This window comes from Trachurus japonicus, chromosome 15, assembly GCF_045865225.1.
Source record: "Trachurus japonicus isolate A0001 chromosome 15, Traja_1.0".
NCBI classification, from domain to species: Eukaryota; Metazoa; Chordata; class Actinopteri; order Carangiformes; family Carangidae; genus Trachurus; species Trachurus japonicus.
The window spans coordinates 30,621,622-30,649,028 of NC_140921.1; the positions used below are offsets into that span (position 1 = coordinate 30,621,622).

Here is a 27,407-nt window from a genome sequence, read left to right on the forward strand (position 1 = left end):
TGGGCGGAAGGATGAAGTAGTTTTAACTAGGCTGAGGCTGGGTCATTGTTGTCCAGCAAGTTGCTTAAAAGTCATAGATGAGAATGGGTTGGGGTTGTGTGAGTGTGGAGAATTGGAGACGGTGCATGTGCTTTTTTCTTGTAACCTGTATTCCAGTCATAGACGGCAGCTGTTTATAGATCTGATTTGGGTCTGACTGTGATTTCCTTTCGAGGTATCTTTGCATTAGGGGGAAAATCGGATTCCTTTGGGAGGGCAGAGTTAATTCACTCTTATATCAGAGAATTTAGTTAGTTGGTTATGACCGGTGGAGGGCAGCATTACGCTGGGTAGCGTAAAGCCTGCCTGAATCCTGAAAGAAGAAGAAGAACACGTGTTAAATGCGCATGCGCAGACGATCTGCAGTTTCTGGCGGGCTGATTTCAAAACAAAAACAAGATGGAGTTGATCTCTGCGCTGCAATTTCTCAAGATACATGAAATCCCTCAAGGTAAGTGTGTGTTTTATGTCTTACCCATGTTTCTTTCTGCTACACTGAATGGTAGGGACCGAGAAAATTGCGATGTTTTCGACCGCCGTGCCTGTTAATGTCCCGAGTTCCCGGGTCAGGAAGAACAGTCCCCAGACCTCCACTCACACAGCTGTCAGTCTGTCAGAGCCGCGGCGATTTCAGCCATAATCACTGGGAACCGGCGAACATACATCTGGTTTCCTCGCAGTGTGTGTTTTTGTGTTCCTATGTATTATATAGTTATCCGTCAGCCGAATTGTAGAGTCGTGGTGTGTTGTTAGGAGCCCTGTTTAGATTCAGACCTCGACTCCAAGTTGACAAGCTCTCAAAGGGAGTTTGGTGAGAGGTTCACATAACTTTACTTAATGATATGAACATATGAACATTCCGCATTGAATACTGCAATTAATACATGTATATCTATGCGTTCCCCCTGTACCCTGACCGCAGTGAAGTTCGTTTTAAGTTGGATATTTAATTTGACAGACATTCGCTCCTTCTCAATACATTAAAAATTCATAGAAAATATAAGATGTGTTCAAATGCAATAAAAAGAGGTGTGTGTCATAGGCTTACCCCTACCATCCTGTGTTGATTTTTCCACTCAGCTGGGCCATGTCCCTGCTTCTGGTTGTAGCACATGTTTACTGAGGCACTAATTAAAGCAGAAGTAAGTGGTCCGGTCGTTTTCGCTAATGCTGCGTTTCAGGCAGGCTTTTGAAATCGTAAATTACAGCTTCAAGTCACAACTTACGACTTTGTAGCGTTTCAGGCAACCCACTCCTGTTTTCCGGACCTGTTTTACCGGTGAAAGTCACTATAACGGCCACTCGTAACTTCCGACCGGTGAACTCGTACCAGATCGAACTGGTACCACTTCACGGTCGGAAAAATACGAGTTTCCTTGAACGCACCATAACAGTCCTCGTCCCTACGTCGCCACATTCACGGCGTTCCTTGGCTGCACACACAGCCCTGCATGCCGTTCTCTCTCCTCATTGGATAAAAACTGTAGGATACGATAAATGTTTTCTCCTCGGCTCAGAGCAGAGTGACTGACAGACCTGTGTTTCAGACCAAACACTCTATGTAAGTGATTGCTGTCTGAAGATATAACTATTTAAGACTTATATTAACACAAATATTATCACTTACTTCTGCTTTAATACGTGAAAAAAGACCGCCTTTTATTCAGCCTTTATCAATTCATGTCAAACAAGTTTTGTGATGATGCGAGCAAACAGCTCGCTCGGGAACGGGATAAGAGCTAGCATGTTTTCTTCCCACATCCAAGTAATGATCCTTATAACGCGGATCAAGCACAGTCGCGATGAAGTGCAGAGGATCATCACAGCTCTCAGTGAACGGCACTATTTTTTTAATGCGCGATTAAAGCTGTCACTCGGTAGTTTGGGAAAACAGAGAAGCTGCTTCTCTCCAGACGTGACCACACAGACAGGTGTGTGTGTGTGTGTGTGTGTCTGTGTGAGTTACTACGGTTACCGCGGCGCTCCCGTCCCCCGGATATTTCTGCAGCTGGATTGACATGATCCGGTCTGAGACATGAAACTCATGGACTGAGGAGTCGTCCTGCTGCGTCCTGCTGCGTTCTGCACGTCACACCGACGACCGTGCATTTGTAGGAGGAAGTTTTAGTTGCTGTTGTTGTGGTTGTGCGCGTGAAGATAATTTAAAAATAAATTATTAATATTCGAATATCATATTTTAATAATCTAATTTCATTTTTATTACTATAATTCGAATATACATTCGAATTTCAAATATTCATTGACAGTCCTAGCAGCCAAGGGATACGCGTGAATGTGGTGAAGTAGGGACGAGGGCGGGGACTGCTAACTCCATCTGCTGACAAGAAGTTAGCCGAAACCACCGGATTGCTTACTTCTGCTCTAAGAGTTTAAACTTTCTCAGCATAGACTGTGCATCATGATGAAACATCCACATTGAGTGTTAAAGTTGTAGTTGGAGTTTTGGTGTTAAAATGGCAGTGGTGTTTCAGCACCTGCTGAAATCGCAGAGGAACTCCCCCACTGAAAAGCTCTCAGGAAAGTCAACGAAACAATTCTTGAGCAAACTCTGCAACATGAATAAAGACGATGTAAACATAGAGCACTGTGGTGAGGAGCTCAGAACACAGCATGATTATGTTTTCTACATTTGACGTCTTGTCTGTTGTGGTTTCAGCCTGGGTGGATGAAATTTGGGATTTAGAGTTCACAGAGAGGAAATCACTGGATGGCAACATAGGAGAAGAACTAGCAGCCAGTGGAACCAAGGCCTTCAAAAACCTGTACAAGTGTCTGCTGGCTCATGCTGTGGATGATCAGCAGCCTGCAGACACAGGCGGAGCTTCACAGGTAACACTGACTGTACAACTCTATCAGAAGGAGTATTTCAGGCAGGTTAGCATCGTACTCTGTAAGTTGAAAAGGTGTAGTTAACATTTCTGCTACCCATTTTCTAAAACATCAAAGTTTCTAGACTGTTTCTTTCTTACAGCCTGTACTGTGATCACTGTTCCAATGTTGGCGGTTGTTTGTTTGTAGTAGCTTTAAAGTTAGGGACTCTCTAATTCTAAACAAATTGGGTAAAACTGACTGTACATCTTTTTTTGTTTTAATTCCACACTGACCTTGTTAAATGTGATGGCTGAGGCTTTGCTGACCTGATATGCAGGCTGTACTTATAAAAACTGACTAGAACACGTACTTATGTTTTTTCTTAGCTTATTATATTAATTGGATGTAATTTAATGTCCATCTTAACTTGAGGTTTTTGCAGAAGTGTTTCTGTTAGTGTCTCATTTTCTCTCCAAGTTGTGTTACCTCAAATTCATGTACATGTGCACTTTGTATAGTTGCAGAGCAGACATAGGATAAAAAAAATATTTTTATAATGTACTGAAACAGTTTTTAGGCTTTGATGGAAAACATCTTTTGTTGCTGCAATGAGTTTGTTTGGTGGCGGCAGTAATTACTCACCGTATCCCATGTTGCATTGCAGAGTATCTGGGCTGTTCTGGGGGAGAATGGGGTGTCGCTCAAGACTCTGGTGGCCGTGCTGTCTTTCTTTATCCTGGCGGGAAAGGCCAAATCCGCCAACGTCCAGCAGAGAGTGAACGGGCTGCACGCCGCCTCGGTCTACCTGCTGCTGCTGGGGATCCCAGGTGAGAGAGGAGAAACCACACAGCTCATCTTCTCATGCTTTAGCTTGTGTGTGAGTCAGTGCTGTGTATCTCCAGTTGACTCATGGGAGACATTTCTTATGTGACTCTATGTGTCGATTGCTTTGCAGGGAGCATCACCAACAAGGTTCTCAATGAGGTTTTAATGGACACATGTTGTGAACTGACGTCTCACTGCTGGCCTCAGGACTCAGGGAAAAAGCGTAAGAAGGAGAGTGTGAAGAGTTCTCAGTCCGATGGCAAACGCACCAAACCACAGCATAAAGACTCTGCAGAGGTTTGGGCTCGCATCACAAACTACTCACACCTATTGAACCATTACAAGATATGAAGACAAACACTTCTTATTGCCACATCTTGAATATTTGATAATATCAAATGTTTTCCTTTATATGTATTAGAATTATATTGTTACAAATCTTCTCCCGTCTGTGAAATAAACTAGATACAAGTTTAACCTCCCAGTGTCCTACAGTAACATCATACATCACAATATCTGGGCTGAACTGTATCAAGATTACATTTTGGATATTGACTTTCATATACGGGCTTCATATTTACTGTCACCTAGCAAGTGTGATTTGTTTTATCCAGATTTGCCATGCATGCACAACCAAGAGCAGATTTTTAAAGTATTTTCTGTAACTTTTTGATGCCATTCTGACTGCCAAAAAATAACTGTTTTGCATCGGCTACATCTGGTTAACTGGATGATGCTGTGTCAATCACTGTAATGACATTAATGATGGTGTCTGTGGTTGCCACCCTCAGATGGAGGTGGATGAAGACGATGAAGAGGAGGAGGAAGAGATTCATTTCTCTTCTCAGGACTTGCTGAAGATCAGAGAAGCTGCGGCTCTGCTGGTCCAAAGCCTCCTCCGGTTCCTGCAGACATTTCCACTCAAAGACAGACCACAAAGTGCCAGCAACTGCACACAGGTAACTAACTACATCCACTCCCCCATCACGCCTGCAACATGCCACACTGAGCCGCTCACCTGTCTTCTCTCTCTGCAGATCTTCAGTAAGCTGCTTTACTTTGAGCCGGTCGTAGGAGAGCTAACCTTTGCTGCTGAACAGTGAGTTTCTGACGTGTTGCTCTGCTGTGTTAATATCCAGGACATGAAAGAAAAGACAGCTGATTTTATTTCTGCACAGAGACATCACCAAACTGAGGAGTGTTCCTGAGATGGCTTTCCACGGCCTGCAGCTGCTCTGCTCCGCAAAACACGGACAGCAGAGTGAAGTAAGCTCCAATAGGCTCGCTCCATTCATCCATCAATCCTCCATCCATCACCTGTACTATCCTTGTCTGGTCAATCTCATCTCACATTGGGCAAGGCTGGGGTTCCCTCTGGCCAGGTCGCTGGTCTCAGGGCCATCACAGGGCCAACATATAGGCTGTCTTTACACTGCATGGTTCAAGTGGCCCAATTGCGATTTCTTTCCTCTCAAGTGGCTCAGATCGGATCTGTAACATGAACGTGTAAACGGGACAAATGCGCATGGAATCGGATATTGTCAGATCAGATTCAGGCCCCGTTATATGTGGAAATAAATCAGATACAAATCAGATATCTGCCAATGCGTCTGCAGTCTAAACAGACAGATCGGATCTTTCCTGGCAATGCGTGTCATCATAGGCGCCGATCCCGTGGGTGCTCCGGTGCTCGAGCACCCACTGGCAACGCTGAGCACCCACTGGCCAATCGGGATGGCCGATCAAAAAAATAAAATAAAAAGAGTGAATAAATGAAACTTGTGGTGAAACTGTATATTTAAAATGAACTGCATTTACTTAAATCGTATTAACCAATCAAAATCATTACAGCTCTGTGCGTGCACACGTTAGCGTAGTCACGTAACCAATCAGATGATCGGATTTGGCTGCGGAGCTTCTCCTCTGGAGGAGGGTCTGGCAAGCGAGACAAGCTACGGCTAAACAAGAGGCCGTCACGTACACACACACAGCAAAAATGTGAAGGTTGGCTGCGTATCGGCGGTTAAAAATGGACAAGTTTGTAATAAGAAAACCAAGTGGAACTGCGTCTACAACCACCAATGCTCCCAATTTAATCCTAAAACCGGCTATAAAAGCGCCGCTGTTTCACTATTTTAACTTATTTACAGCTTGCGGCACCTTTACTTTGAAAGTCCAGTGGAGCTGGATCAGAACGGAGCGTTTGTACGGAGGGAGAGATCAGCTGATCCGCTGCTGTTGACTGAACGTCTCCGCCGAGAGTTGTCTCCGCCTACAGATGTTCTCCTCACCCGTTGAGCTGAGCGTCAGGAGCTCATTATATATTAATCTATATATTTTACTTTTATATACAGTCAGTGTTACACTGAAATAAGTTGTGTGCTCGCAGCAGGAGAGATAATCAGATGGATAATCGGTAAAGTTAATAATTTCACTTAATGTGGCCATGAATAAATTCATTTAGATCAGTGTTGCCCAAACGCAAATCTTGTATAAGTCTACACTGTTTTCACATTTACAAAGGTCTTTGTTGTCTTTGTACAGAGACAATATGAGATTTGCTTGTAGCCACAGCACCTAAAAAAATCCACTGTTTCCATACGTAGCCTATACGTCATCCAGCCTCGCTGTCAATCGCTATGCAATAAAAGTCAGTTTGAGACAACCATTAGGTGGTATTCATTTAATTTGAGCACCAAAAAAAAAAAAAAAAAACAATTGAGCACCCACGGGCAAAAACATAAATCGGCGCCTATGCGTGTCATACATCATCAATGATATTAATTCACGTGCCCACACGTTGCACTGAACCTCTGTAGCCCGTGATTGACACGTGGGGCTGACCTGGACTACCGTGGCCAGCTGTAGTCACTGTCACAGGAGTTAGTGTTTCATTTTCGTGGTGTCAGCACGTCTGTTTTTCCCCCTCACTAGTTCTTGTTTTCATATACAGTAGGCCTAATATTAATTTCTATGCCGATCGAGGGCAGGAGTGTGAAAAGGCAGCGTGCAATAAACACCAGATTTCACGTGTTCCTACCGGCAAAAACTGAACTGAGCCAATAAGAAATCAAGAGAGGAAAAAGAATACACATTTGTGTCCAAGATGCTTTGTCCCGTCCACACTACGTAAGCGACAGAGGATCAGTGGCGCAACTGTCACCGTCACTGTCAGCTGTTCATCTCACAGCAGCTCCGCTCCACGCAGCCACTTCACTAACTTTATCTTGTAAGAACAGACGTTCACTTCGTAAGTGACATGTTGGATATAAACTCTGAACACCAGACTCACCTTTGTTTAAAAATATTATGGAGTCGTCATCTCCTGTATTAAAAAAAAAAAAAAAAAAAATCACTGGTTTATTTCCAGCGGGTTGTTTCATGCAAGCACAGCAGGTGTAAATGCAGATATCAGATATGGGTCACTTCTGATAGAACATGTAAATAGACAGTCAAACAAATCAGAATTAGGCATCAAGGCCTGCAGTGTACATAAAGACAGCCATAGAAACGCACTCACACTCCTTTTCCCACCACTAGAGGCACTGAGGGTTTCCCATCCTGCTGGTAATGGCAGTGAAAAGGGGCCTGAGATAAACGGACATGATTAATAAGGAAAGGAAATGAAAGAATAGGCTTCTTACAAATAAAACACAAATAAACCATTATGACTAAATGATCTGAGGTGGATTCATTATGATCTGGTCCTAGTTACACATGAGGTGTTATTAATGTAAATTGTGTGTGTTGTTCAGTCCCTGCAGAGAGTTTTCCACCAGCTCCTGTACGTGATTCTGATGATGAATAAAGGCAACAGAGGGAAGCCCACCCTGCTCATGCCCAACCAGGCCATCCTCTCCACTCGGGACCAGGCCATCCATTTTATTTGGTAAGCAGCTTGCACACCCATCGACTGTGACTCCACTTTGTTGAATTGACTTAAATGTGAATATGGATCTTGTTCATATTTAAACCAAGTAAAGAAATGTAAAGCAATTCTAATTAGTTTCACAGATTTTTAGCTAAACTGTTGGTGAATTGAATCTCTGCCACTAAGTCAGGACACAGATATGTATACTGTTAGTTCAGTTATTGGAGACAGATGAGCAGATCTACAGCTACTGGAGTGCAGTGCTCACAAAGAGGAGAAGTGTCTATGATTAATTAAAAGGCCAAATTAATTAAGGATAAAAACAGGCAAATTATGTTTTGATTTTTTTTATTGGTGACCTTCACATAATTAACCATTATCTTGTTTTATTTATGCCTCTAGTCTTGTTCAGCACAGAACTTGAGTGCCACCTGGTGGTGATGAAGAGTGGAACAGCCAGATTTGATCAGTTCCTCTCCCACATCACAATCAGAGACGGCTGCTTATTGTGGCTGATGAGGCAAACACACTGCAAGAGCTCAAAACACTTCCACTGGGAGAAATTTGTTTGTTTCTGAATGTGCATCGTTAAGCTGCAAATTCTCAAACGATTCTCAAACGAAGCCGGTTGCCGGTTCGAGTCCCGCGTCGGGCAGACCTTTCCTTCATGTCATTCCCCCACTCTCTGCCTCCCCCTTTCCTGTCTATCTCACTGTGCTATCAAATAAAAATAAAAAACAGCTTCGGACTAATATTGATGTTAGATAAATGACTTGTAACTTGTTACAAGGATAGTGGAGGCTCCTTTCACATTGTGGCTGGAAACCAAACCTGCTGATCAGAGCCTCTGACCCGGCGTCAGCTCTCCTCTTGTCTCGGTGGCACCGTGGCTCCGCGACACAAACGCACCCCGTAAACAGTAAAGTTAAAGGTTGACTATGTAGAATCACAAGAACAACAACAGAAAAAGAATTTCAGCAGTTGCCAGACCGTTGCTAGGTAAAACGGGCCGTTGCTAGGGACTCCGCTCTGATCAGAGGACAGCAGAGGAGGAGAACTAAGCAGGATATTTACCTGTGTCATTTTTACCGTCATTAACAGCATAATAAATGACTTGTAGCTTGTTACAGGGAGAGTGGAGGCTCTCTGCTGCTGCTCAGAGCCTCCGCTTTCACTGCTCTCGTCAAGTTGGAAAAAAAAAAAAAGGATCTCCGTGGCACCGAAAGTCCGCGACGATAAACGTGTTTATGACAGATAAGACTACACAAATACACCCATCCTAACAAGTATATGATAATCCATTGATCCGCCGATTGATTATTAAAAAGTCTTGGTTGGAAACAAACGCATCCGACCGGGAGGAGGCAGGAAAACAGCGGAGAACTGAGCCACATGTCGGCTACAGGCAGGTACGAATGTAAACAGAACGTTGACAGATAGACCAGAGCGGCTTTTTTATGCAAATGAGAATGACTGATGCATCCTGGGTAATTTAGGGGCAGCGCCCGGCATTTTTACATTGCACTCAGTCTAAGCTCCATCAAAACACAAAAAGCCACTAACTAACAATCAATCAATCTGAATGTTTTATTTTTTGTTTCTTTTGTAGCACTATGTCTCATAATTATTTTGACACCCTCTTTGAAACCGACCGTTCACGCTATGTTGAAAAATTACAATGAATGAATCTAGCAGTATGCTCATTTAGCCTCCCACAATGATCAATGACCCCACAAAGTGGCCAGAAATGTCTGACCCAGACATCTACACGTATTTGGTCGAGTCACCGGGTAGGTTTTGGCTAAGTGTTGTCTGTAAATAGCCTGTTAACAGCCAACTTTTTTGTCAGTTAGTTTGTCAAGCCTTAGGCTGAACTTTTCAATGGAGGGATGCGGGGCGCTGCCCCTAAATTACCCAGAATGCATCAGTCATTCTCATTTGCATAAAAATGCCTCTCTGGTCTATAGTCAGTTGTCGAGCCCGTCAGAAAAATTAAAAATAATAATTCAGACTAAAAAAATTTTTTTATGGAAAAGCAATACTTTCATTCTGTACCCCTCTAAAGGCCCCATGGATGTATTATTTTTGAAAAAATATAGCTTTTAATAAATATTCTACATATTCAACCTTGTCTCGGTGGCACCGCGGCTCCGCGACACAAACGCACCCCGTAAACAGTAAAGTTAATCTCTTTTATGACAGATACCACTACACACAATACACACATCGTAACACGTGTATGGTAATCCATCGATCCACTGATTGATTATCAAAGGCTTCAAATGCACGACGGGGAGGACGCTCAGCAAAACACCGGACGTGACCGGACATGCAGAAATGATGCAATTAAAAATCGATGAACGTCGTATTTTGATCAACATTATGTTTCAAATTAATTATTTTAAACCGTGTAATAAGCGGGATAATGTATAGTTGGTCGGTTGTTATGGAGAAGTAAACCCCTTCATGAAGTATGAAACCATACTTCCATACTTCCTGTCGGGGTTTATTTCTCCATAACAACCGACCAACTATACATTATCCCTTACTTAATCACCTCCTTGCATTAGTGTTTTGGGCTGCAGTGTTTGCCCTTGTTGGCCACTGTCGCTGCTGCAGATGTTATGAATGTACAGAACTTGCTTGTATTAGTTGACTGATGATTCATGTGTTTCCAGTCATCTAGTGGCTGAGCTGAAGGAGCTGGCGTTGCCGTGGCTGCAGATCCTCCTGCAGCATCTCTGCTTCCAGGTGAGTTCTCCAGCCGTGGCCTGCCGCTTTGACTAAAACTACAGTTTGCTGTGACATTGTCGATATCTGATGCCTTAGCGCGGCTGTGATGTAGTGTTTGTGCTGTGGATGTTCAGATGGTGGAGAAGAGCGAGTATCGAAGCCACGGGGCTCAGGCTATAGGGATGCTGACGTCTCAGATGACCAACACAGACTACGCCTGCTTCATTAAGTGGCTGTTTAACTTCTCCCAACACTCAAAGGTAAGGTGTCTCAGTGGTCGCTTCTTTATTTCTGTGACAAATGTACTGCAGACTCTACAAACTTTTCTCATTTTAAAGACTTGAGCAACAGCTTTCCTCAGTGCAGCCTTTTAGTTTAGATGGGCAAACAAAATGTGACTTTCTCTAAGGTCTATGAATGTTGCAGTCAGTTGCTTTAGTCTGAGTATCAGGCTCCATCATCACAGGGAAATCCCAGTTGTCACTTTCTGTTGTGGTGGCGTCTGTAGATGGTGTCCCGGCTCTTTTCTGTCAACGTGGTGATGGTTCTGCTGGAGCAGCCGGAGAGGAAGCAGGAGGACTGTCAGGACCCGGATCTTGCCGGCTTCCTGCCGCACAAGTTCCTGATCCAGAACATACTGTACGCTCGGCGGTCGGACGAGTCGCCCACCGTCCAAGGACACGCCCTCACTTGTCTTGCCCAGTGTCTGGAGCTGCCATCACTCAACGTCACCAGGGCTGTCCACAACCTCTTCTCTGCCAGTGAGGGGACACACACACACACACTCTCACACAGACGTGCAGTCGGCTCCGTGGCGACTTCCTCCGCTGCCGGTTTAACGGCGGAACAACAATGCTCCACCTTCTGTGTTCTGTTCGTATGTGTTATACAGAACGGCTGGTGGAATCATTTTGCACCAGAATAAAAGGAGCTTGTGTCAAAACATGAGCATCCGCGAGAGAAAGGATTGTTTTTGGTGCAGAGAAGAGGCTGGCTGAAGTGATCCACAGTTGGAAAAAAAACAAAACAATGAAAAAGTTGGCTGAAAGTGAAACACTTAAAGGGGTAAAGTCACTTTGTGACTTGTTATTTGACACAAACTGTAGCCTAAAAATATTAAATATTTACCAAATATTTTGTTATTGTGAAGTCATTTAAATGAATGTAATATTCATTTGATATAATGTAGGCTATACCGTCATACATTTAAGACCCCTATCTGCCAGCACCACAAATGGAGTCTAATTCTGTGGGAAAAATAACTCAGGTTCTCCCTCATTTTAGACCATGCAGACTTTTTTAACCCCCATTTTTAAAAGAATCGAAATCGAGAATCGATAGGAATCGGAATCGAAACGTGGAATCGGAATAGGAATCGGAATCGTTCAATTTCAAACGATACCCAACCCTACACACTAGACCAGCAGAAACACCTACGGTCAGCCTTTCATTTAGATGTGAGGAACCTGAGCTGAGTGTGAGTCTGAATCAAGGATGTGTTTCACTGTTAGAGAGCACATTTTACAGTAACAGCTGTCTCCACATCATAAACTGTGTTTGTGAGCACATTTTAAAGTAACCTGTTTATTGTTTTGTCCAGCTGGAACCCAGACCGTGTTGGAGGGTGAAGCCACAGACGGTCAGTACTCACTTGTTGCTTTGTTTCCAGATCTTGAAATGAAAAATCACAGACCCTTACATTTCCTGATCCCCAGTGCTGCTTTACTGTGCTGTGTGTTGTTGGAGGTGCTTTCTGTGAGGGTCTACAGGCAGAGGATGTTGTTATGATGCTATGTAAAGCCCTTTGAGACACACTGTTTGTAAAAATGGGCAATACAAATAAAACGGCCTTGCCTTTAATGGAGGTGACTGTGTGTTTCAGCGAGTCAAAGCGCCCAGCAGACTCAGAAGACCTACCGCACTCTGCCCTTCAGGACTGTGGAGATCAGCAGCACTGACGGCTCCGTCTGTGAAGGTGAGACAGACTGAGCTCAGCCACTCACTCACGTGCTTCTTATTCCGTTCTTCCTTATCACATTTTATATATTCAAAGTCTGGAAGTGACTGTTCTTTTCAATACTGTCCATACAGCGATGGAGAACATGGCTCAGCTCCTGCGCTGTGTGAAAAACTCCAAGGCTAACGTGAGGAAGTCGGCGCTGCAGGTACACGTGTACACAGTGATAGTATCAGTCACCGGCCTTTTGTAGCTTTCTGTTTGAGACACAGAGCCGACCTTTAACCTCTGCCCCCTGCTGTCCCTCCACAGGCCCTGGTGGGTCTCCTGAAGCACAACGTGGTCCCCATGAGCTCAGAGAACTTGGCTGTTCTGTCAGAGCGCTGCAGAGATCCAGCCGTGTCTGTGAAGAAGAAGGCCCTGCAGTGTTTGGCAGAGCTGCTCACTGTAAGTCTCACCAGCACACACACAACACACGTGTATGTTTTAAAGGAACAGTATGGACAAGCCAGATAAGACAAAAAGATATTCTAGCTTTTGCATTCTTTTCTGCTCCTAAAAGTTCTTTGTGTCTTTTTTTTCTCTTTGACCTCAGGCCAAACCAGAGTGCACCGTGGTGCAGAAGGCGTGGCTGCAGGGCGTGGTGCCGGCGGTGGTGGACGCTGAGAGCACGGTGCAGGACAAGGCCCTGGAGGCTCTGGACCAGCTGCTGCTCAGTCAGGTCAAACTGTACTCCAACAGCTTCCACATGGATGTCAGTCAGAGGCTGACCTGGGACCTGCTGGGCCTGCTCTGTCATGACTGCCGGAACCTCAGGTTGGACCAAGAACATTTAGTCCAGTTTGAATGTGGAAGTTTGAGACAGATACTCTGTAATATGTTCAGTTATGTCAAAACTACTTTTTCTGACATTTAGGGCGTATTCACACCAGGCTCGTTTGGTCCGCTTGAAACTGACTTTTCCTCTGGCGCGGACTTTTTGGGGAGGTGTGAATACAAACTACCGGACCCTGGTGCGGATCAAACCAGTGAACCGAGACCACCTCTGCAGGTGGGACTCGGTTCACTTGTTTGGTCCGCACCAGAGTCCCAAACGAACCCTGGTGCGATTCACGTACGGTGTGAATGCAAACCGAATCTTTCCCGAACCAAATGCAAAATCCAAGCGTCTTTTTGGATTCAACAGGCTTCCGTTGTTGTCAGAAAATGTGGAAATGATCAACAATGAGCCGTGGGTCGACATGGAGCACAGATAGACACGCTGCCTCCTTGATATCTGGTCAGAGGAAAACATTTATCAGATGCTGGAGAGGACGCACCCGTCGCCGTTAAGGATGCACATTCTTGATATTGTTTTTTAACTGATAACAGAAAGTCGTTATCCGATTAATAACCGTTAATAGAAATAAATGTGACTAGGCTTATGCTGATCGGCAACGCGGCATCCTGAGAGAATGATTATGTTTTTTGTTTGTTTTTTGCTGTGCCGTCCTTTTTTTCTTTTCTTTTTTTGCGCACCGTCCTTCAGACGCACATGCAGACGTCTGTGTGTTTGTTGTCTGACCATCCTTCACAGGGACTGCTGCACATAGCCTCCAAGTGATGAATAAGCACACATCTACATACTTTTCATGGAAGATCCCGCTGATCATTTTTATCCAATGATTGAGCGACTGTGGGACACACGTGCTTTTGTTTACAAAGTTGATCCGCTTGTGAAAAAATGCAATGTGAATACAAACCGCACCAAGTTAAAAAAAATTTTAGTCCGCACCAAAGCAAGTGAACTATCGGACTTTCCTGGTGTGAATACGCCCTTAGACTGCTTCATTATTTGGTTTGTGTTCACCCTCACCACTCCTGTTGTTCTCTTCTGTTTCCGTCCTGTGTCTCCAGCCGGTATTTCAGCAGGGCGTTCACCATCTGGTCCAAACAGAACAAGTTCACACCGAGGTTCATCACCAACCTGATCTCACACACCGAGGCAGATCATGCTGCTGGAGCCTGGCTGCTGCTCTCCAAGGTGGTAGCTTCCTCTCCCAAACTCCACCACGACAAGATCCTGGACGCCTGGGACAGCATGGTCAGGTAGGAGGGACACACAGTCTTCATGTAATGTTTTATGTTGAGCTGAGAATCCAGCGTGTCTATATATTTATTTGTTTTTACTCATAGCTCAAAGGACGTCAGTGTGACGACCTGCTGTCACATCATGGGTGTGATCGGGGACATTGCTCCACATTTGAATGAAGACACCATAAGCAGGATCGTTGGTAACTGACTGTGGTTGGAGTTAATGGGAAAACTCAGAGGTAGAGACTAGAACAGTTTTAATGTGACTTCCTCTTTCCAGATGATCTGATGTCCTGGTTGAAGAGTTTCACTATGTCTCTGGAGGTGATCACTGCTGCCGTGGAGACTCTTTCTCAGCTCGGCCACAGTGAAGATGTCAAACAGACTCAGGTTGGAGACCTTAACTCCTCAAGCAGATGAGAAATATGAATATCCTGGTTTTGACCAGTGACAATATGACATTGACTATGCTCTCAAAGTTTCTGTGGTTCAGAGAAACTCTGCAGATGTCCAAAAATATTGTCTGATGCTTTTTATTGTTTTGGTTTTGAATTTGTTTGACTTCCATCAATACACAGTACAGTATTTCATAAAAACTTCTGTGTCTGTCCTGTTCCTCAGGCTTTTCTGAACCAGTGCTGTGGTGAGCTGCTGTCGGTGTGTGAAGCTTATTTATCCCCCATCATCCTGCGTGAAAAAGGAGCTGAGAACCTCAATGAAGAGCTGATGGTGAGAACTCTCCTTCTTGTCCCGACACATTTCAGTTGTTGTAGTAAAAGTCTTGAGGGCTTTTCAAAGTGCGAAAAAGTGAACCTCCCCTCAAAGAACAAGATCAGGAAAATGACAACTACTGTACGTTTATCTGAAACTAGCAAAGATGTGGTGAATGATCATGAGACATAAGAATGAACATGGATTTACTTTGTACGTTTTCTGCTCGTCCACCCAGTTTTTAGATTCACACACTCTGGAGAACTTTTTTTTTTTTTTTTTTAAATCTCTGATTCGGTTTCATGAAAAGAGGAAAAAGATTTTACTTAAATGACTGTTTATGTATTTGTTAGAATAACAGACTCACACCATCACAGGTCAGCGCCTGTACAGCTGTGTTTCTAATAAGACGTAAATGTTCTCTCCACTAGATCAAACACCTCCACACTCTGGGTGTGGCGTCACTCCACTGTCCTGCCAAGCTCAGCAAGAGGACGGTGCTGCTGGTGGAGTGTGTCCTCACAACACACTCTGACAAACTGGCAGGTACGGCACACAGGACGGACATGGAGCGTTTGATTGTCAAAGCAGCACCTTGTTGGATGATGGGATGGTGCTGCAACAGTTAATGGACTTTACGTTATACAGGCAGTTTTTGATGCTTGACTGTAAAAATCAATGAATAGTATATTGACTGATTGAGAGACAGGTAATGCAAAGCATAAACATCTTAGTTTAGATCCCAAAGAGAGATCCCTGATGGACAGAGGTCAGAAACATACTTATTTATAACAGCAAACCCATCTCTGCACATTTACCTCTACTGATCTGTGTCTTATACACTGACACCTGTGTCACAGAGAAATATCTCAGCCTATCCATCGTACTGGATGGTATATCAGTTTAGCTTTAATGCACACTGTTATTTCTACCTCAAGAATTCTTGTTTTCCTTGTCCAATTGACACAAAACCATGAAAGATTTTTGAGCAGTTCTACTAAGGGCACACTCACACTAGGGTCAGTTGATCCGTGCTGTGCTGAAGCCCGAATGCCCCCCCCCCCCTTGTCCCCCGCTGGCCCGCACTCACAGGGCCTCGAACCCAAGCGTGCTGAAGCACGGTTGCCTCCGACACATACGTCATCACGTTGATATACCAACACGGCGGATGCGCTCTGACTGCAGAAAGAACGGCGCTTTGACCGGTTGTCATGGTTATCTTGAAGTTTAATCAAAGCGACGTTAACTAGCGATGTTTACGGCGCGATGTAATCGTTAAGTGACTGTTGTTTACACGTGGTGGAGAACGAGCCCGCAGCGCATTACGTGTGCGCATTCTTGGCCAAGCGTACCGTGCCCAAGCCACACCTCTCCCAACCGTGCCGGGCCAGGGAAGTGTACCGTGCTCAGGCACGGAACACTTGCACTCACACTAGCAATAGAATCCGGACTTTAGGGGGCAAACGTGCCTGGGCACGGTACGATTGCCTAGTGTGAGTTCACCCTTAATCTTTTCTTGGTAAATGTTACAGAAGGACCTGATCTGATATTGAAAATGATATTACTTCAGAGGACTATGATACTCTCTGTTTTTGATGATATCAAATCAAACCCTTTGTGGCTTGGGAAATGTGTGGACCAGGGGAAAGATGAATTGTATCCTGTTGTCTGTGTTGACAGAGTGCGAGGCGGAGCTGCCCGCCTCGCTGCCTCTCTCCCAGTTCAGAGCAAACTTCCTGCCGACCAGAGTCAGAGCCCACGGAGTCATCACTTTAGGTAAACTCCTCTGCCGTGTCCTGAGTTAAAACTGAGAAACATGTCAGATGATGGGAGATGAAATCCTTCACCTGCCTCCACTCGTGCTGTGTGGTTTCTCTCTGGTGTGTTTGGTGCAGGTAAACTGTGTCTACAGCACGAGGAACTGGCCCAGAAGTACCTGCCCGTGTTTGCCAGGGAGCTGGAGGTCGGCAAGGAGGTCGCCGTGCGCAACAACGTGGTGGTGATCATGTGTGATCTGTGCGTTCGATACACCAACATAGTGGACCACTACATCCCCAACATCTCCACCTGTCTGCGAGACAGTGAGGCGGTCATCAGGGAGCAGACTCTCATCATGCTGACCAACCTGCTGCAGGTAACAACTGCTCTAGACACATACAGTACCATGATGACAATATCTGTCCAAGTCCAGCTGGATTTTCACTGCCTCAGTTATCAACCAGGTTCTTTCTTGTGTTTGTGGTTGAGTTGATGTTAACCAGTCATCAGCTTTAAGTTGTCAAAGTTGGCAGATTAGGCAATGAAAAGGTTTGGTGGATGATTTACAGTAATGCATTACAACATTAAATTAACTGACTTTGTGTCTGTATTGTCTTTGTCTCTGAGAACTTTTAAAGACCTCTTGCTGTGCACTTTTCTCTGGGTTTATTTACCTGCTGATAACCCTAACAAGATGTATCATTGGTTTTGAGTACCTGTGATCTGCTTAATATCGTTCATACTGCCCCTTTCTGTTAGCCTGGCTCTCGCCAGACCCTTGTAGTTCCGCAAAGCTCCACCAGAGGCGCTACGCTCAGCTTCACACAAGGGTCTGGACTCGAGGCCAATGCAAACTTCTTCCCCGGAGCAAAAAATAATGAACCAATCAGGATCGCCGGGCGGGACTTTCTGAGGTGTGACGTAGCGCTGAAGCGACTGTTTGAGTCAAACAACAATGGCGGCTCGCAGTGAGGAGTCGTGCGACTGGTCGCGGTAGGCGGACTCACCTTGGCCGCGTTTCCCAGATTCGATCTTTCTTAAGGACTTAAGAAGGCTCTTAAGAAGGGTTCGGCTAAGAAGGAGCGCTAAGATACGGGTGTTTCCCAGATGCGTTCTTAACTGCCTTCTTAAGATCACGCCAAAGAAGCTTCTTAAGAAGCTCTTAACGGGAGCTGTCCACCACCACAGTACTGAAACTGAATCAATCGATGCCAGGCAAATCGATTATTATATCACACGCCACGCGCATAAATCACACACAGTGACAAGCGCAGATGCACCGACGGGCGATGAATAAACCGAAAACGGGATTTCCACTTGTCAAACATGGGGTTAACACAGGTGTCGGCGGGCCTGATTAGAAACGTCTCCGCTGTTGTTGCCGCGTTGGTCACGGGCAGCGACAGACTGGCCGTAGATGACACGGCACAGCCGCGTAAAGATGCGGCCGAGACGGCTGCGTGACCATGTGATTGATGTGTGTGAAAATAAAAATAAAAATGTGCGCAGGGGCTGGCTGGTTTACAGCCAGACAACTCTGGAAAGGATGAAAACACAAGGTAGCAAATAGCTCACTTCATAGAGTATCCCCACTGCAAGTTGAAGCATTGCTGTGGTCTGGGTTCAAATCCACCCAATAGAAAATGATTTTGGTGGTCAACACGTTTTTCTTTTCTCATCATCACTGAATGATCAATGCTATACATATGTATATAGGCTACATATATATTTAGGCAGTGGAGTGTTAATGCGTGACAGTCTTTTTAGTGCCAGTATAAAATGGCACGGGAGGATCGGTGTCACGGCTGCCACACTCCGTGACACTGACCCTTGCTTGCGATGCCCCCACCACACCAAGAAGCTGCCCACTGCGTAAAAACACGATGCAACAGCGACACTAGGGGTTGATTTAAGAACGGCTGTGTTTTTGATGTTCATGCAGATATGGGACGTGGATGTGTGCGTAAAAATTATGATAAATGATAGTCATGATGATTAATTTTATTCGTGTGCCTGATGTGCAGAGCACACGTTATTCCTCATATTTAGGTTATTTATTGTTCTTATTTTATTTTTTATCTCTATTTTTTATTTCGGCACATATTTAATATGTTTTAAACATACGATGTGCACTGTTTAAATCTTGCTTAGTGTGATATTGATTTGCCTTGAAAAAGTGCTAAAAAGTCGCTAAGAAGACTCGAAAGAGTGGGTCAGCTCGATCTTACATTTCCTTCTTAGTGAAAGATCTTCTTAAGCTAAGAGCGACTCTGGGAAACACGTTCTTCTTTCACAGCGTTCTTAAGAGCGCTCCAAAGAAGATCTTAGCGCTAAGAGCTTCATAACAAATCTGGGAAACGCGGCCCTTGTGTGTGACATCACACAAAGGAGGAAGTGCTATCCGCTCGTCTTAAGAGACAGTTCCTACAAATGGGTGGTGTGCGTTTCTCCGTTTATGACCAGTTTGATGCATGGGGTAGTATATACGTGGCCCAGAGACCTCCTCAAGCACGGAAAATAACCAAAATCACATTTTTCAGGCCTTTAAGCGGGATGTGTGTAAAGTCTATCTCACAAAACCATTGTTTGTTTTTTGTTTTTTTCAGGAGGAATTTGTAAAATGGAAGGGCTCCCTCTTCTTTCGCTTCATGGTGGCCCTGGTGGACCCAGTCCCTTCCATCGCCAGGTAAATCATACTCTGCATACATGGAAAGATGATGACTGAGCCAGTTATTTTAAAGACCTGATGAAAACTATTGTTGAACATACAGGTAAGGCTGTGAAAGTGTTGGCAGTTAAAGTCCTGTTGTGAGTCTTTATTATCCAGTTCCACTTGGGCTCATGTGTTTTAACTGAAGGAGGGTGGATGCATGTGTGCTTTTGTCTGTAATTCATTATTGCAACGCCCCAAAGTGAAAATCACAGTGAGTCTGTATCAGTCATACTGTAGCTGCTCTGAGCACATGCTGTTCTCCCTCGCTGCACATGACCAAATGAACAAACACATACCGTAGTTTGTATCCAACAAAGACAGGCACCATATCAAACCTCAGTCCCTTCTGCTCCCTGTCCCAGCCTGTGTGAATACTGCCTGCTCCACCTGCTGCTGAAGAAGAACCCAGAGATGTTCAGCCAGCACTTCATCGAGTGCATCTTCCACTTCAACTCCTACAACAAACACAAGTCCTACAACAAGTTCCCTCAGACTGAGAGGTAGGAGGCTGTGGCTCTTCACTCACACAGAGCTCTATGTGTTGTGTCACGGTTAACCGTAGACACAAAGTTCACTTTGTTAGACATATTTATTTATTTAAAAACTACTAATTTAAAATCTTTGCAGTGAAAAGGTGCGGTTCTCCCTAAAAGGAGCTCAGCACAGAGAGAGGCGTTTCCGGGTCTACCGCTTCCTGTTGGAGAACTTCACAGACGCCCAGCGCTTCAACATCACTAACAGGATCAACCAGACTGTCTTAGGTGAGTTTGTAGGTGTGTGTGTGTGTGTGTGTGTATATGTGTGTGTCTGAACTAGTGAATCCCTGAGTGTATGATATTACCTCTGGTTATATTCCGTTGAATCCCCTCATTCGTCCTATCCCAGTTCACTTTGTGGAGGAGGACCTGCCTCTGGATGCAGACGGTGCTGACATTCTGTCGGAGACCTTCAACATCTTGAGCCTGAAGGAGATGAAGCTGAAGGCCATCTCTGGTCCACAGGCCACAGCCGGGGAGGAGCCAGAGGAGGAGAACATGGCCACCATGGCGAAGGTGGTGCTGCAGGTCACTCAGAAGAAGGTGGTGTCCCAGGTGAGAGACGAGCTAGTCATCCTTCACTCAGCAGCAAACACAACAAGTTATTACTCATCACCAGTGATGGGAATAACAGTGTTACTAACGGCACTACTTTTTTCAAATAAAATAAAGTAATCAAAAAAAGTTACTGTTACTGACTGTTGTATGTTATATACACATTTTTTCTTCAGTCCATTGACTAGTTGGGGAAAAAACATTTATCTAGAACTCACTCTGTATTCCTCCGCACAGGCAGGCTCCATGCTGCAGGAGGAATACTGAGTGAGTTGGTTAGTTCAGGTAAACAGGAGGTTAGGTGGCTGGGGGGCAAGTCCAAGTAATTTGACATTTGAGTATTTTCTAAAAACATAACGCAATAGTTATTTTTCCTGGTAATTAGTTACTTTTATTATGTAGTAATTCAGTTACTAACACAGTTACTCTTTGGGGAATGTAACTAGTAACTAATTACTTTTTTAAAGTAACCTGCCCAACACTGCTCATCTGACTGTTTGTCAGTTTGGCTTCATCAAAGGTTAACATTAACCAGCAGCTATGTTGCTGTTTCGAGGCCTTTACTGACCAATAAAACCAGGATCCTGCTGAATGTAGCAAACCTGTGGCTAAACTTAAAGCAGAAGTAAGTGGTCCGGTCGTTTTCGCTAATGCTGCGTTCCAGGCAGGCTTTTGAAATCGTAAATTACAGCTTCAAGTCACAACTTACGACTTTGTAGCGTTCCAGGCAACCCACTCGTGTTTTTCGGACCTGTTTTACCGGTGAAAGTCACTATAACGGCCACTCGTAACTTCCGACCGGTGAACTCGTACCAGATCGAACTGGTACCACTTCACGGTCGGAAAAATACGAGTTTCCTTGAACGCACCATAACAGTCCTCGTCCCTACGTCGCCACATTCACGGCGTTCCTTGGCTGCACACACAGCCCTGCCTGCCGTTCTCTCTCCTCATTGGATAAAAACTGTAGGATACGATAAATGTTTTCTCCTCGGCTCAGAGCAGAGCAGAGGGACTGACAGACCCGTGTTTCAGACCAAACACTCTATGTAAGTGATTGCTGTCTGAAGATACAACTATTTAAGACTTATATTAACACAAATATATCACTTACTTCTGCTTTAACCAGCTAAGAACACACAGCAACAAAAAAGGACAACTACTGGGCATCGTGTGTCACTTGGTTGAGCTTAGCTGCTTCCCCTGCTTCTCCTGTGCTAAGCTAACATTAGCATGTCCAGAGCAGTTAGCCCACTGAGCCCAGAGACCACATTAATGTTAATCACTGACGTGATGCATGTAGTCACTACTTTGTAATGTAGCTCTCTGTAGATTCTCTAGTCGCCCCTTATTGATTAAAGTGATACAGTCACAACCATCACAGTGTGTGTGCGTGTGTGTGTGTGATGGAGTTTTCCCAGTAAAAATCAGCACCTGTTCAGTACCATTGTGCATCTTGATGGTGAGCTCCTCTCAGCTTCCTGCTCTGACCCACAGGTCCAGAAGAAGGCCTTCATCGAGAACACGGTTCCTCTCATCATCAGCCTCAAGAGTCTGCTGGAGCAGAAACGCTCTCCTGTCCTCAAAGACCTCATGGCCTACCTGCAGGTCAGACCATGGCAATAACTTTAAGCACTGTTGTACTGAGTTGCATTAGATGTTATTGGGTCTAGCTCCTGAAGAACAAGGACCCATGAACCTCTGCATCCACAGTCTCCATCCCACAGCTTCCTACAGCACTGTACCTCAACTGGACTGCTCCTGCTCTAAGCCTGTGTCTGAGCATAGAGTCACTGAGCAGACCCCACACCCCGTGTGACACTGCTCTGTTGTTTCCCCCAGGTGACCATGCAGGAGTACCGTAATGAGGTGAAGGAGTTCTTCTCTGGAGACGAGCAGCTGGCAGCAGAGGTGGAGTTTGCTCTGAAGACGGCTGAGAAGGAGAGAGAGATGGAGGAACAGATGAAGAACTGCACCCTGACAGGAGAAGCCAACACTCCTACTGCACAGGTCAGGGTACAACATTCACTACTTTAATATGAATTCATATGGTATTGATAGTAATCATAACAATGTGTATGTATAAGAAAAACAAACAAAAAACAGTATTGGACTTAGTCTGTTATTCCACAAAATTTTAATAATTGTATACAATATTGTCATTGTTTAATTGTTTAAAAATGCATAAATATCTGCAATAATGCAGTTTAAAATAAGTCTAAAGATGTCTTTAATAGTCTATGGTGCAATACTATTAAATATCTGTGATGTTAAAAGTCTGTTTAAACTGTACTACATGATCTGGACTGACTCTGGTCCCCGTCATCATGTTGGCAGCAGCTTATTAGTTTCAATGTAAACACGCATTTTGCAACTTTACTATAGAAGTTAGAAGAAATGCTGAAAAACAAATATTACCAAATTTGTATTAGCTGAAAGTGTTTCTATGATGTTTGGAAAATGACTTTCTTGTATGAGTATTATGCAGTTCCTTATAGTCAGTCAACATGACGGTGATTCTGGTCTTTCCTCAGCGCTCGGTCCAGAACTCTCCCGTCCGCTCCAGGTCACTCCTGACATTTAACTTTGCCACACCACAGCCGCCACGACCAAACAACCAGTTTGTCAGACAGATACACACTGACAGGTAGGTGTCCACAGCAGAGCAGCTCTTTTCTTTGGATTTTCTTAATGTGTGCACTAAATAAGTTAAAGGTAAAATGGACATATGAGATAACACACAGCAATCAGACAAATCTGTGTTGTGTTCTCTCCAGTTGTGATGACAGCAAATACCGTAAAACACCAAATAAGGGCCCGGGCGTTTATTTGCTTAAATCGCTCAAATCAACCGGCGTTTATTAGGGACCTGCGTTTATTTGGGACCTGCGTTTATTAATAGTGTTCAACCTGGACCTCTTTCTGGGGAAAGAGGCTTCACTCTGTGGCGGCGGGCGGCGGTGGAATGATACGCGTTTCTCGAGACATTACTGTAAATACGGCCAGGGCGGACTCGTTCTCTGTCTCGCTGACCTCCGCCGTCCTGGCCCGCACAGGTACCAGGAGACTGAGACCCCCGTCATGTCGGTCCTCCGCCCTTCTTGATCCACTGCAAGTTGCAAAAACCCTGCGGACGCCCAGTCTCTCCACCCCTCTCCCACACTTCAGCACCTGTGTTGGCTCGCATCACCGTCCTCTTTTTTTGATTGAATGAATAGGCCTATAACTAATAATAATGCAACGTATAGCCTAACTAAATACGCGTATGAGTAATCAGAGAACAGTAGGCTGTTTACGCTATTTTTTAAAAGGAGTAAAGTCATTTAAAACAAGGAGCGAGCCGAGCCGAAACTGTGCAGCCCAGGACAGGTGCTGAAGTGCGGATGAGAGGAGTGGACAGACCGGGCAGGAGCAACCAGCCCAGAGGCGTCTCATCGGTCCTCAGCCGTCTTTAACGTCACGAGACAGCCGCTATATTTGCATAGAATATTTTTTGGCAACCAGAAAAACAATGTTTGACCCGGCGTTTATTTGGGATGGGCGTTTAATATAAAAAATATTTTGCTACACCCGGCGGTTAATTGGGACCGGCGGCAATTTGGGACTCTGCCATTATTTGAAGTTTTACGGTAAGTGTTCCTTATGTTCCTTAACTGCACAGACAGGTTACAGTTTGTGTGTGTGTGTGTTTTAACAGGCGTAAAAGCAGACCCAGACCAGAGGATCCTGCCCAGTCGAAGTCCGTCTCTCTGGCAAGAACAGGTAAACACTTCAAATACGTTGTAACTTTGACTTCTTATTTTTAAAGTATATTTTGGGCTTTTATGCCAATAGGATAAGATCGTCAGAGACAGGAAATGGGGCGACAGATAGGGGGAATGACACGCAGGGGGAGGAGCAGAGAGGGGGAGCTGGAGCTCCACTGACCTGTGGTCTGTGGTTGTTAACACATCACATGTGGTGATACATGAGTGTTGTGTTCAGTACCTGATGCTTTAGATGGAGAAACAATAGAAAAAGATTCAATATTAGAAGACTTGATCTTAATTTAATTTTTTCAGACTGATCCAGCATCAGTGATACCACTCCATCCTGACTAACCTGTGTTCTTTGTCTGTGTTACAGTGATGCGTAAAGGATCTGGAAATACCAGAGCCATCAGCACACCTAAAGGTACAACCACAGCACATCACACGTCTGTTCACACTCATACTGGCATCCACATAGTCCACCAGATCCAGTGGCACTAAACACAACTAGCAGCAGTGTTGGCGTCATGCTGACAAACTTTTTCTTTTACGTGGAGTTTTGTCATTGTTAAAGTAAAAACTGAGTAACAGGAAGCAGGAAAAAGTTTCATCCAAACTTTAAATACAAACACATGAACACATCTGAAGCTCAGCAATGAGCTTTTTGTAACTTGTTTGTTTCATCAAATGTACACATGTTCTCTGCTGGAAGTTTTTCTTGTATGACATTATCTCTTTAAGTGATTAAGGTGCAGATCTATTCGTTTTAGTCTTACTACCTCACTGATGAGAACTTCTGTCTCCACCCTCACCTCTGTCCTCTGCCTCTGACCCAGGTGTCAACATCAACCTAACTTTTGACGAAGGACTCAGCGCGATCTTCAGTGACCGAGGAATAAGTAAGCTACTCTGATCTCTCCCTCAGTCTGACTGGTTGTTTTTGAAAGGCTGGTTTTTAATGACAACAGAGATTCTCTGAACACCTGACCAATGTCAGTGAGACCAGTTTAAATGAATGTCTCCTTTGTGTCCTCACAGGTCCTGGAGGGGAGACCAGTGTCGTCCATGTGCAGTCGAAGGAGCAGCAGTAAGTCGCCCTTTATCTTTGGTTCCACACAGTCACATCTAATTCAATAGTAAAATATGTATTTGAATTAATATAAACCTGCATGTGAATAATAAAACACTAACACAGTCAAATAGGTTTCCTTTTCCAAAATTGTGAATTGAGAATTTGTGACGTTGTCCTCAGAGAGAGCACTGAATGTCTCTGTAACAAGCATCGATTAATCCACCACAGAAAGTAGTCCTCAGTAAAAACACTACCGTATTTGATAAATAGAGTTCAGCTGGATTTGTCAGTGGGTTTATATCCTTTGTAGTGTTTAACTATGGGGATGGTTTTAGCAACACTTTTTTGGTGTTATGGGATTTGTTGACGACAAAGTTTGTTCTTTAATAATCGGTTAATCTTTGTCAGATCAATTGTTCAGGCTGACGGCAAAATGTAAAACATTTAGGAACTAAAGACAATCTCAGAACCTTTTCAAAAATAATTAAGTGTTTTTACAAACTTCATACAAAGTAAAGAGAAGAAAACCTGAAACAGACCAGTATTTACTGTCACTGCCTTTAAAACACCACCTGCCCTCCTCAGAGCTCCTGAGCAGTTTTTCAGGTCCAGTTGTTCCAGTATCTTGGGGAACACAGCACCCTGTGGAGCTCTTTGTTCTTGTTTATATCTGGATTCCTTGTCTTGCTGCAGTCACTTTATCAGCCGTGTCCTTGGTGTCACTACATGATGGATAAGAATCTAAACATGTGAAGTGTTTCAACTATTTGCACATGACTGCTCTATCTTATCCAAAATCATCTCCTCATCCAGATGGCTTTAGTTTTATCTGTCAAAATGATCACATATGTCTTGTCATGTTTTTAACTTGGATTTGAATGGTGAAGCTTGTACAGAATCACATTGCATGAATATTCTTATGTATTTAACTGAATATTTCTGAGGAGAAAATGGTATTAAAATGTGTCTGTGTGTGTTTCAGAGCTTCTAACCCAAGGCAGTGGAATGTGCAGTCTCCTCTCCGCCAGAAGAAATGATCTAAAGTTTAGCTTGATGTTTTTCTTGTTCTGTCAGTCTTGTATCTTTGTTTTCATCCACAGGTTGTTGATTCATACTCTGTCTTGTATGCTGAATGTGTTTATGTCACTTTTGTTTATGTTTTTGATAATAAATGCATCTTGACTTGACCAGATTCTCTGTTCTTTATTGCAGTCTTTTGTGTTTGGATTAATTTTCTACTTAGGAGGAAAAATATTATTTCTACAATAATTCTTTTCCTTCCCCAGTTTCATGATTTTTTTTGTCAGATTTAGTGGGATTATTATATAATTCAAGCCAAATTTGTCTATCGGTATTCTCCAGTACAAACAGCAAAGTAAAACTCAGAGGTATGTAGCACTTTACTATTGTGGAGAACAAAACATGTGATCATCAAAGCAGGAATTTGGAATGAAAAGCCTACACTGCATTGTGTGCTGGAGCACTAACTTCATAAATCCATAGTCTCTTAACAGGTAACTAAAAACAAAAGACATCACTAATTACAATACACGACCACAAAAAAATACAAAACTGGTGTTTTCATTGGGTTTTTCCCAGGACAAAGTCACAGCTCCCTCTAGTGGACACTGACATGTCAGTGTCCTCTGTTTCATACATTTAAGGGTGCTTGGGCAGAACCCTACACTGTAAGTCAATTTGACATTTTCAAATCTTTTCAATTCTCAAAACTCAATGATGAAATGAAAATGGTTTTTAAGTGTTGTCTTTTCTGTGAATAAGCAGCCATTCTAGTACATTCTAAAGGAGATGAACAGAACAGATGAGGATGAGAAATAAACTGAAACAACTCATCTGTGTTTGCAGGTAAAATCATCCAGAACCTCAATGCCCTGTCATTTTCTCATTCAGTCTTACCTAATATTGAGTCAACGTCGGCACAGTCAACAAATCTTTACCTTCATGCTGGGCATGGAATAAGTT

The 27,407-nt window shown here is 44.0% G+C and overlaps 1 protein-coding gene across 1 annotated transcript; it reads left to right on the plus strand.

Moving 5' to 3' along the window:
- The first annotated feature begins 398 nt into the window (after positions 1-398).
- Positions 399-26,613, plus strand: ncapd3 (non-SMC condensin II complex, subunit D3). The gene is made up of 35 exons (XM_085800953.1): positions 399-490; positions 2,717-2,889; positions 3,536-3,698; positions 3,827-3,993; positions 4,488-4,655; positions 4,734-4,795; positions 4,875-4,962; positions 7,452-7,585; positions 10,246-10,318; positions 10,435-10,560; positions 10,809-11,061; positions 11,901-11,939; positions 12,183-12,275; positions 12,392-12,465; positions 12,570-12,704; positions 12,853-13,073; positions 14,154-14,345; positions 14,433-14,530; positions 14,611-14,720; positions 14,952-15,059; positions 15,473-15,587; positions 16,722-16,817; positions 16,937-17,175; positions 19,406-19,485; positions 19,875-20,012; positions 20,140-20,273; positions 20,398-20,603; positions 22,101-22,211; positions 22,446-22,613; positions 23,138-23,250; positions 24,301-24,365; positions 24,729-24,776; positions 25,189-25,251; positions 25,391-25,439; positions 26,407-26,613. Exons 1-35 carry the CDS (start codon positions 439-441, stop codon positions 26,459-26,461), a joined length of 4,209 nt encoding a protein of 1,402 aa, XP_085657079.1. The 5' UTR covers positions 399-438; the 3' UTR covers positions 26,462-26,613.
- Positions 26,614-27,407: the final 794 nt, after the last annotated feature.